Genomic DNA, 12251 nt, shown 5'->3' with positions numbered 1-12251 from the left:
GAGGTATCACATAAAATATTGCCTGAATGAAAGTCTTTATGGATTCTTTCAGAATTATGGATATTTAACAGTCCATTTGCAATTTTTGATAATCTACAAAGTTTTATATTATCCGAATTATTTAAATAGAAATTTCTTAAATTTCCATTTTTAAAATAATATGAAACCATCATATAATCTTTGGTATTTGGATCTTGAGTTATTCCATAGCAGTAAACAATATTCCAAACATAAATCTGAAGATAAGATTTGATCTAATAATTAAATTTAAAAAAAAAAAATTTAATGAAAATTATAATGTCAATTTAAACATAACAAGATAAATTAATTTTTTTTATTTAGTTACCTCATTTAAAAAATCTGTATTAATTTCAAAAGAATTATCCAAACTTTTTAATGCAACTTTATGATATATTCTTCTTTTCCATTTTTGATTTTCAATATCCCATTCTCTAATATATCCTTCAGGCCATTTAGCCGAGTAAATTTTACCAAAGCCTCCTCTGGTAATATAAGTGACATTTTGAAATTTTTCATAAGGTATCCATTCAAGACATGTTTTATAATGTACAGCATTAAGTTGTGAATGTTGTATTAATTCATCAATATCTTTATTTCCACTGGTCCAATTTTTAAAATTTTCTTCAAATCTTTTAGCATTACAAGATTGACACCAATTTTCACCTGTGCCAGGTTCATTACATTCTCCACATATACCATATACTTCTTTTCTTTTTTCTATTTCGTCCATATAGATTATTCTATCATCAATTTTTTCTGATTTTACAGATGGTGATCAAAAGTATGCGGACATTTTTTAAAATAAAAATTTCATATAAAATAATATAATAAAAATAAAATTTATTAAGTAAATATATTAATCTGATTGTCCTTTATTAATTTTATGTAAAAAAAAATTATATATTAATAATTAATACTATATCCATTTGCAGCAATAACTGCCTCAATTCTCTGTGGCATGCTATCAATTAATTTTTTATAATATTCTGGAGGAATATCATCCCACGCATCTTTAACATATTTCTCAAGTACTTTGATATTAGATGGTGGTGGGTCACGTCGATGCACCATTGCTTTCATTTCTGCCCACATGTTCTCTATGGGGTTCAAATCGGGGCTTTGTGCTGGCCATTGAAGCACCACAATTTTGGCATCTTCACGGGTGGCCATAGCGACTTTTGAACGATGTGGTGGAGCATTGTCTTCTTGAAAAATTCCATTACCCTGTGGAAAATGCTCATCCAAAGTAGGTACAACATAGTTTTGAATAATTTTAGCATGAGTTTGACCTGTAACTGAGCCTTTTAACGGAACAATTGGTCCAAGCCCACGCCAGGAGAAACAACCCCAAAACATTCTGCTAGGACTGTGTTTAACGGTAACTGCAATACAATCAGGATTCAATTCTTCTCCTGGTTCACGCCAAACCCTTCCCTGACGACCTTTCTGAAATTGTGTAAAAGTGCTTTCATCTGAAAAAAGCACTCTTCTCCATTTTCTTGTTGTCCAATCTCTGTGCGCAAGAGCCCATTCAAGACGAGCCTGACGATGTGCTTCTGTCATTGCAGGTTTATGACGGGGAATACAGGCACTAAGTCCAACCTTTTTGAGGTTTCGGCGTATGGTACACACAGAAATAGGTTGCTTTTTACGAGCTGTCCAAACAGTTGCAAGCTTTTTTGAACAAAGTCGACGATTTTCACCATTTTCTTTAACAAAAGCTTTGAGTTCTTGTCGTGCTGGTGAGTCAAAGAGTGGAGGGCGACCTGATTTTTTTTTGGTGTGAAAGAGCCAGTTTCACGAAAATGTTTAAGTACATCATAAACAGCAGTTTTACTACACCCCAAGTGTTCTGCAATTAAACGGCCCGATTGTCCACAATTATAACCATAAATAATCGCATATCGGGTTTTTGGGGTGAGTGGCTTCATATTTGGTGAATGTTTACTAAAAAAAAAACATTGGGGAGGTTTTTATTATGATATAAGGCGTTAAATGACGTATTGTTTATATTACGTCATCACGTGATGATCGGCATAATTTTGGCAAATTAAAATGTCCGTATACTTTTGATCACCATCTGTATAGTTGAATTAAGAGAAGAAATTGTAACATGAATCTATATAAATGATTAAAATATATAAGTCATTTATTTAAATTATATTATTTATAATATATTATAAAATGAAATTACATTTACCTGATATTTATTTAAATTAACCTTTTTCCACAAATCTCTTTGCTTTTCTTTGGATGTTTTATTCAAAGTTTCCATACTAGTATTTTTTGGCTTTTTTTTGAATATCTTTTTTTTATGATTCTATACTACTTATCAATCAGTTATTTTAGTTATGCGTGTAGTACTGTTATTTACTTTACAATAAATGACAATTATTAAAACAAATTTAGTGAACGTAAAAAGTTATTTTAGTTGTATACAAAAATATGCACGACATACATTTGGGGCTACAATCCATACCAATCAGATTCAACATTTGCTCAGCCGCACATTTTTATTTTCATTACCTAATCGAAACATTGTGAAACCACATTTTACAAATTGAAATATGTATGACAACTGGTATTACATAATTTTTTTTAGAAGATAAATAGTATAATAGTATTCTATATTGAAAAATTAATGTGTATCAAGCTGTCTTCCAGTTTTAACTTATAATGATTAAAAATAATTTTTTATTTAAACAATTAATTTAGAAAAAAATAAAAAAAATAAAATAATTAATATCGCCAGATTTATCGTAGAATGCGGATACAATTGTTATTGCTATTTCACGAAAAAAGTTTACGAATTTTTTTTTTTTTTGAAAAAAAAAGAGTCCGAAAAATTTGAAAAACAATTTATTTAGATGTTTTGTAAAGAAAGAAATTTTACATTTAATACATTAATTTTAAAAAAATAATAAACATAAAATAAATAAATTGAATCGATTTTAGGGAAGAAATTAACTTTTGCATATTTTTAATTTAACCTCAAGAAAATTTGAATGGAAAAAACCATGCTGTTACTGATCATAATTAAATATCATACTTATATTTAATTTATAATTATATGGATTATTTTCGCAAATGAATATGAAAAAGATATTGTCGCAGCTTATTTGTAGTGCCATTTGTTATATCAACATTTCGTAGTTCGTATTGCTTTAGCATATCATTGTTGAATCTTAGTAATAGTAAAATTTAGAAATTTATAATGATTGTGTTAATGACAAAATTTATACTTCTGCGGAGCACATAACTTTGTATAATAAACGATTTAATAATATGAAGTACTAGACTCCGATCGATCATCACGTGTTAGCCCGTTAACGATGACAATAAATAGCTGCAGAATAAAATAATGTTTCACGTATTGTTAAATTATTTTAAAAAAAAAATCAAATCGAGAAAATATGCTTGCTGTTCCAAAATTCTCTTCTTTAAAGTCAAAATTATCAAAGTGATCCTAATTGTTAAAGTTGCGAATTATATGAGAAATGTAAAAAACATTACTTGGGATTCTGAATAATATAATGTCAAACTCTGCCATTTTTCTTTTAGATATTTTAGATTCTTTTCTTCTCTTAATTAAGTTTTGTATTTTAAAATAATTAATGATTTCATCCATTCGTTCTCATAATTATAAAGAATTGTAAGGTTTTTAAGCGCAGTAAGACGCACTATTTTACCGGCGAATATACTGTACCTAGGAACAGTATGGATGGATCTGATCTAAATTTGTTTAATATTTAGAGTAGTGATTTTAATTAACCCAAAACACATTATCGATGATTTGATCGAGTGAAAATTCGGCTTGATCGAACAAGTTTAATTGATCAAATATAATCGATCATGTGATTAATCAACTCTAGGCATATTTTTATCAAAATTTTTAAAAAATTATTAGAATTTTATACTTTTTAACAAAAGAAGCTCGTTAACTGTTTTTTTCTTTTGCGTATGTACATATTTTTATAATTGAAATACTTTATTTATTATAACAAGTAAACATTAAACATGGCAGGGAGCTTAAAATAGTAAAATTTTATTATAATTAAGAGTTATGAAAATATTTGATTTTTTTGGAAAAAAAATTTATTAAATTAATTTATTAAAGTGAGAATGGCAGTTCCTTCCCCGTTACTCAGTGATACATATGATAGTGATCTATCCAAGCACATATTTTTTCTAAGTTTTCGCTTTTTATATTAGCCCCATGGTAAAAACTTTTTATCGTATCTTTTCCAATTATTCCCATCCCAAGATTAAGAACATCAACCGATACAACAGCACACATATGATCTTAAGACTAAAGAATAACCCTTCGAACCCTTAACACTATTAAAGATATCCGGAAATTGTTCCTGGATTACAGAAATGATATTTGCGAATTTTTGGCTTGAGCCTACAATCACATGTATATTAGTAAAAAAAATATGATCACATATGCATGTAAAGCATTAATTCCGTTTTTTTTTTCTTACCGGATCTTCCGGAAGAAGAGCTTCCACGTGACCGGTTTGAAGCTTCAGACACAACTCTGATGATTGGATTCATCAGATGCAACCGGCTGAATTCTTTGAGCGATTACATGACTTTGATCTATTTCATTTTGTAGAGCTTCGGTAGAAGCATAGATTGACGCGAGATTCTGTTAAAATTATTATGATAAGTTTCTTCGAAGATATATTAAGTCTTCCCAATATTTTCTTGGTGTAGTTGACATCACGTGAGTTGATTTTGCGGTAAGTTTACCGGATAAACGTGCGATGAGTTCATTGGTGACTTTAGTGCCACGTGCAGAGAGTTCATTCGCGATTTTAGTATAAATAATTTTTAATTTTTATTTTTATTATCGAAGCGAACAGGAATCAGTAAAGACTATACAGAAACTTAACACAAGAATCGAAAATAGTACAAAAACAAACTGATTAACCAACCCAATGTAAAACGCCAGGAACACTAAGGTGGTCTCATTCTTAATTTATTTTTATTTTTATTTTCGATGTACAAGCATCAGAACATGTTACATAGAAACGAAAAAAATCGTAAAGTATCACCCACTAAAGAACTGAAAATCAACCCGTTTCATTTCTAATTTTGGTGATCTCCGCATAATAAACATTTTTAATTTTAGTGTCACGTGCGGAGAGTTCTTTTGTTTGAAAGAGGTTTTTTTTTTTTCAAAAAAAATTTTCAGCCTTCACGCCGTTACATAACGAAGTTGGTGTAACAGTAAACAACCAGACCTTAATGGAAGGCAAATTTTTTTTGCAGATTCTACGTTGATCTTATCAGAAAGACCGCATGATAACGATCCCCATAAATATCACCGAAATAACGATCAAAAAAAAAACAACGGGTAAGGCCAAAAATGGCACGCGCTTTCCGAAGCGCTGAACGATACTAAACTGGGCATGTTTAGATAAATCGATGATGCGTAGTAAATTTATTGAGAAGTGAACTTATTAGTGGATCGATAGTTGGTTTGACAGAATTTTTTTTAATAGCAATAGTTATATTACGCAAATGCGCTGAAAAAAAGATTCTCATATCGGCTGATTGGAAAAATCAAGCCAATTAATATTTAAGCTCAGTTGATGGGTTCATTATATAACTGATGGGTTACTTAATGTCATTAGCATATAAAATTATGGGAGGCTTTTCTGATCAGCCGATATGTTTTATACTGCACGTGAAAATGAGAATTTAACCAGATTTAATAAATAATACGTTACTTTATTTTTCATAATTACATTTTTTTCACCTAAAGCAATTATAACGGCCTGGATCCCGTCTAATAATAACAAATGTCTTTCCTTGAAATTGAGGCAATAGTGCTTAAAAGAAAATCCGACGAATTACGGTTTTATGACAAATTGGTATGCCGTATTTTAATACAAAATTTACCGTTTATTTCTAAGATAAAAAAAACAGAAAATTGCATGAGGGTTAAAACTCATGTATCTTTGGGTTCCCCGGTACCCTCAAATATGAAGTTTGTTTTGTAGAATGAATGCTATTTCCCCCCTATTTCAATTGTAATCACAAAAAAGAATAAAAATTGAAATATTTGATCGAGATCTGTAGATGATGAATCACATATGTTGGGATATGTACCACTAATTCCTATTCAAAAACGGATTAATGTGTGATTAGCCTATACACGTAATTTGAAGATAAAAATTTACCGTTTTATCCGAAAATCTGTAAATCGTAGATTCTAATCGCTCAATTTCCATTCTTGTTTCATTTTAACAACACCCTGCTTACCATCACGATCTATGTAAATCAGGGGGAAGCTTTTTTATTAAAAATTCAACTTGCGTAATAAAAATATACCAGAACTTTCGAGTAAAAAAATCGAAAAATGCATGACCTATAGATCGTAATGCGATGATACAGTGGCGTAGTTATGTCACATGCCCAACTGTATCGCAACTAGACATTCTTTCACATTTTTTTTACATTTGTTCGGGAAAAAATAGAGGTACTGGTTTGCTTATTGTAGTTTGTTATTAAGTCAGATTCGGATAATAATTCAAGATAATAATTTCGAGTTTTAATCAATGAATTTAATACAGAATAAATGAAATAAAAAAATATATGTATACATATATCATAAAATACGTATTTATTTAAAAACAAAATCTGAACCACATGTGTAATATTATCACGTGATTGGAACATCAAATTACCAAGTATTCCCCAATAAGCCCCAAAATTGGAGCATATATAAATAAGGCAGAAAGAATAACCCAAGCTATCTCAGCTTCCAGATACAGATACAGTATAATAGGAAGTGCAAGAATAGAAACAATCAACCCTATGCCTGCAACGCAAATTAGTGTTATAACCGTCCAATATGTAATCCAATATATAATCCAATATACAATATAACACGTCCAATAAATTCCCAAAAATAATCTCATAAATATAAACTTAATAATTTTAAAAATCCCCATAAAAATCATAAAAATAAAGTAGAAAATAGAAAATCTAGGTCTTTTATCAATAACTTGAAATACTTCATATTCTTCTATTTCAAAATTTTTTTTGTTAATAATTCTATTTTCGTATGAACGTTGTTCGCTTTTACCAAAATTATTTGTTATACATAAATCTTGTAAGCCAAAACACGGTCCTTTGTTTCTACTCCAAATGATCGCATCGTTATTTAAAGTTACTCGACTAATTGTTTGATTTGTTAGTGAAAATATAAAACTCTTTGACGTTCTACGTTGTTGATCAATATAAAAATCATGATTATTAGGCAATAGAGTACTCCATTCATTTATTTTAACACAACGCCATTCTAATGGATTATATCCGCCAATTATCTCTCCTGAATATTTAACTTTAATAACAACGATGGTTGGCCCCTTATTATCACAATTGTTATGAAATTTGTCATTCCCAAAACCATCACGACTAGCACGATGAATAAGCTTAAATTCAAAAGGTAAATCACTAAAATTATAAGGGTTTCCTCGTTTCTTATCAATCCAACTTGCTAATAATGCTACATTTGTAGTATTAATAATCCTAGAGTCAAAGGATTGTCCAATTGCACGAGTTGCATGAGTTATTACACTATTCAGATTTGTTACACTATTCGAACTTATTACACGACTATTCATGGATGCCGATACGTCAATCAAGAGAGCATAATCGATCGCTACTTTGCTGAGATTTCTGTGTCTTTGAACTTCGGCCCATGACGCGGAATGGTCACCGACGGTGAGGTTCCCAAGCGAAAGAGATAAGGAAGTGGTAATTTTGTTGGCAATTTTCAAAAATATAAGTTCAAGAAGGAAAAAATCTTTGGCATGGATGTAGATGAAGTTGCCAGCACTAGCCATCTAATTAAAAAGTATAATTATGTGATTTAAAATAACAAATTATTCATAAACAAAAAGTATGGCAATACCTCATTCATTTTTTCTGAATTCACACCATCTCCAACTCCGACAAGGAACAAGAAATTATTAGATTCCTTAGTAGTAAATAGACTTGATGTTTCTTGAGCGCATTTATGTAAACTTCGACTGCTTATATTATCATCTCCATCAGTCACGACAACCAAAATCCAGGGACGAGAAACTTCACCTCTATTCCGAAAGATTTGTATGACGTCAACAATACTGTCATAAAGACGAGTGCCATTTTTAGCATTATTTATCCCGTTAAGAGAACGATGAAGTGATGCTTTATTTTTAGTGAAGGTCTTGTACATAAATAGAAAGAACGTAACGTATTTAAAAAAAAGCATACAAAACAGTACATAATACGGGATTAAAAGGGAAATATCATTCACCTGCCTAACCGTCATATAATCGTTGAATGTCGCAATACATCCACGATCAAATCCATCACGATGTAAATTTTTTACTAGTTCATTGCTGGCTTTGATAGCGCAACCTATTTGAGTATCCATTTTTTTTTATTTTTTATTTTTTTTTGATAGTGTATATCTGTTAGTTTGTAGCCTATATAAATATCAGAGATATACACGGAATTTGTGCTCCTTTAAGTAACAAAAATTTCAATTTCAAGAATAGTTTATTTAACAACCGGTTATAATTCTATCATAATTTAAATAAAATTAGTTAGTCAATTAGAAAATTCGTTAAAATAAATTAGTCAGCAGCAAAAGAAAATGAAATAATATAACCTTTATTCGTTATCCATTGAATAATCAGATAATCAACAAATAGGATTTCCTTTTAAAGAATGAATGGGCCATCTCTAATGAAAGAATCGATAAAATCAAACTGATGCGATTACGCCCATTTCTTTGTTTGCATTGCTTAAAAACAGGACATGGACAAATTTTTTCCCAGATTACCATTACTATAACTTTTTTTAAAAAATCGATAATAGTTGTGGGCGTTGCCCCGAGTTTTGCAAGGCTAATTTACCAATTGAGTGTAACTAGCTGTGGACTCTGGTCACTCATGATAATTTATTTGTACGGAGGGAACGTCAAGCGTCCTGTTTCCATTTTAGTATAACGATCTACCCATATTAATATTCCAAAAGATCAAAAGATTAACCTTGCTTTTTTTAACAAATAACGGTCAAAATATAAAAATTTACAGAATTGAGCGAATATAATTATCGCTGTTTTCAATTTAGTGCGACCTCCATAATTTTTCATCAGGACGCGTATCATATAGTGAGAAGCCAATAAAATTAGCTGTATCACGTGATTAATTTCGAGCGAAAAAAAAAGAAACAAGTATAATTTTAAAATTTAATAATTATGTTTTTTCTGTGATTCAATTTAAATAATTTTTAATATTCTAAAAGAACAAACAAAGCTTGTCCTAATACTTTAAAATTATCTTAATCTGACATGACTATACATAGTTATACCGACATAATACTAATTATAACATAAATTATGTGAAATGTATAGTTTATTCAATAAAACTTAAACCTATTAAAAAATACTTAATTAACACTTGTTTAACTTTGTATAATTAAATAAAAGTAATGTTTTTGTTCGAAAGTATAACTTTTAAGACAACTTTTGCATAAAAAGAAAGTCGAAGGAAATCTGTAAAACTTCATAACTAGAAAACCAACTCTTACCTGGAAAATATCGTACTTATAACCTTGTAAGTGTATAGTTTGTCATAAAAAGTTTATAAAATCATGGGAAATTTACGAGAAATAAAACTTAACAAGAAACTTTTATTAGAAGCAATTGAAAAAAAATGGGGAAATCAAATTAAATTTACATCTGGTTACACAATTAGGGTCGCACTAAATTGAAAATGGCATTGAATCAAATAATTTTAAGCAATAATCTAGCCTGTAAAAATAATTCTGAATTGTGAACACGTGATTTATGGGATTTCTTTTTTTTTCATGTAACTAGTGAGATATTTTTTTCTGTAGCTATAATGAATTTTTTAAGATAAAAAATAAAAATAAAAAAAGGATTATTTTTTTTTTTGTAACAATAGACTACGTATTCAAAATTGTTTTTGTAATGAATTTGTAAATATATAAATAAATAATAAATTCCACAGTGCTGCAACATTTATTTCATATGATAAATAAAATTTGCATTGATTTTCCATCAATATATCACATAATATCACTTCAATAATGATTTCACTGAAACAAACAAGATCAACGAAAAAAAAGGTTGAATTATTTAATAATAATATTTCATATACTGTGTAACACACACACACAATTTACTATTATTTGTATAAGCATATAAATTATATAAATTTATTACATTTATTACTTACTAATTCCATCATAATAATAGCAAAAAACTAGACCTATTCACGTGATTACTCTCTTGGCTTAATAGGCAAAGTCCCATCCCCGCAACGCAACGGGTTACTTTATCATTTTCATAAAAGTGAATCGGAGATTCGGAGCCATTACAAAATGCCTGTTAGATTATCTTCTCAGGATTTGGCGTAAACCACAAACCGTAAAAAGAAGATAAAGAAAGTTTGAAAATAATTGTTGTTATTGTATTAAATCAATCTCAATATGGGATCTTTATTGCTTTCGTGAAATTGTGTTACGGATTACCCCTAACTGAAATAACTAAAATTATATTAGCATGTTGTATTTTAGAAATTAAAATGTTACACAGACCTTCCCGTGTGATCACCCATGTCATTGCACAGAAATGTGTGTGAAGCTCCAGACTGCGCCAAATTCTGATTGGTAATACTGACTTAAATATAATCACTAAATGCGGTAATAAAACCAATTACAGTCAGACCTCCATAATTGCACACCCCTTGGGACCATATGCATAATTTTCAAAATAGTGCATTTAAAGAGGGTGTGCATTTATAGAGGTAAAATAATTAGAGATCATATAAGCTTGGGACCGAACCAGAGGGTGCATTTAGAGGGGGTATACATAGTGGGTGCAATTATGGAGAGTGCAATTATAGAGGTCTGACTGTACCTGATTTACCTGATTGAAAATACTGGAACTACCAATGCCATGAAACATTGGAAGAAACACATTGTTACCATAGGTAAATTCTTCAACATCATACTCTCCTCAGAGCTACTCCGTTCAAAATAATCTTCCTTAAGTTCTCGATATGGATATTTGGATTAAGCTAATCTACAGCTTTTTTGCTAATATTATTGCACCCCTCTAAATCAAGAGTTACATTAGTAATATTACAGTAACTAAGGTTAAGACTTTGGAGATTTGGACAGGAACGAACAACATTACAAATCGATAGCTCACTAATAAAATCACAATGTACGAGATAAAGAACTTCCAATTTATTACATGCATGGGCTACAGGGCTAGTGCTTCAATAACCTCATCACTGATAATTTCATTACCATTAGCCCTAAATTCTTTTAATTTCGGAGAGAATCTGATGATAGCTACAATTATTGCATCACCTCGAAAAGGCATGTCATTATTAAAGTCTAGATACTCTATATTGAGGCGTCATTAACATACTAGAATCTGTTTATGATGCAACTTATAGATTTATCCGTGATCCCACGTGCTTCAGCAAAAATGAAACTCTCGCAGATCATGATCATGAAAAGATTTTTTTAGTAATATTTTACAATAATTGATATTTAGATACTCTAGTTTTTGGCATAATCTCGTGACCGCAGTGTTGTTAAATTGCCATGTCATTTGCCCATTTTCAAATGACATTTGTCATTTTAATATCATTTGATGTCATTTCAATGTCATTTCTGTGTCATTTGACAACACTGCGTGACCATACATAGACATTTCATTGCTATCCCACAAATTGAGATATCTTAAATTAGGGTATGATTTTGCTATTAATAGATTTAGCATTTATCATAAATCAGTTCAAATATTTGGGTATGATTGTAAAAGCCAATAGTATGTAATTTTGAAATGAGTTAGATTTGAAATATAAATTGGATTTTGTTCCCCATTTAACTTAATGTGTATCTCATAATTTTTTTGTATAATAGTATTCCATACTAAAGAAATTTATGTATACCAATAATCATAAAAGTAACGTTATACTTTCTTTCAGTTTTAACTCATAATGTCTTTGTAATAAAAATTATTTTATTTAAACATTAGTAGAAAAATATAAATCGCCAGCTACTATTACACGAAAAAAGGTTCATGTATTTTCTTTTTTTTAAAACAAAAGAGTCTGAAATTTTGAAAAACATTTTAATTAGATGTTTTCAATACTTTAAGTTAAAAAAAAAATAATAAATAT

The 12251-nt window shown here is 29.6% G+C and overlaps 1 protein-coding gene across 1 annotated transcript; it reads right to left on the bottom strand.

Annotated features, from left to right (window-relative positions):
• Positions 1-6555: 6555 nt before the first annotated feature.
• Positions 6556-8458, bottom strand: OCT59_020333 (uncharacterized protein; the record flags this gene model as incomplete). The annotated part of the gene is made up of 3 exons (XM_025331484.2): positions 6556-7883; positions 7952-8248; positions 8339-8458. The coding sequence occupies 3 exons, from the start codon at positions 8456-8458 to the stop codon at positions 6711-6713; spliced, it is 1590 nt and encodes a 529-aa protein (XP_025187107.1). The 3' UTR covers positions 6556-6710.
• Positions 8459-12251: the final 3793 nt, after the last annotated feature.

This window comes from Rhizophagus irregularis, chromosome 3 (assembly GCF_026210795.1).
Source record: "Rhizophagus irregularis chromosome 3, complete sequence".
Lineage (NCBI taxonomy): Eukaryota > Fungi > Glomeromycota > Glomeromycetes > Glomerales > Glomeraceae > Rhizophagus > Rhizophagus irregularis.
The sequence above is the reverse complement of the archived record's forward strand: the minus strand, read 5'-3'. Positions and strand labels throughout refer to the sequence as shown.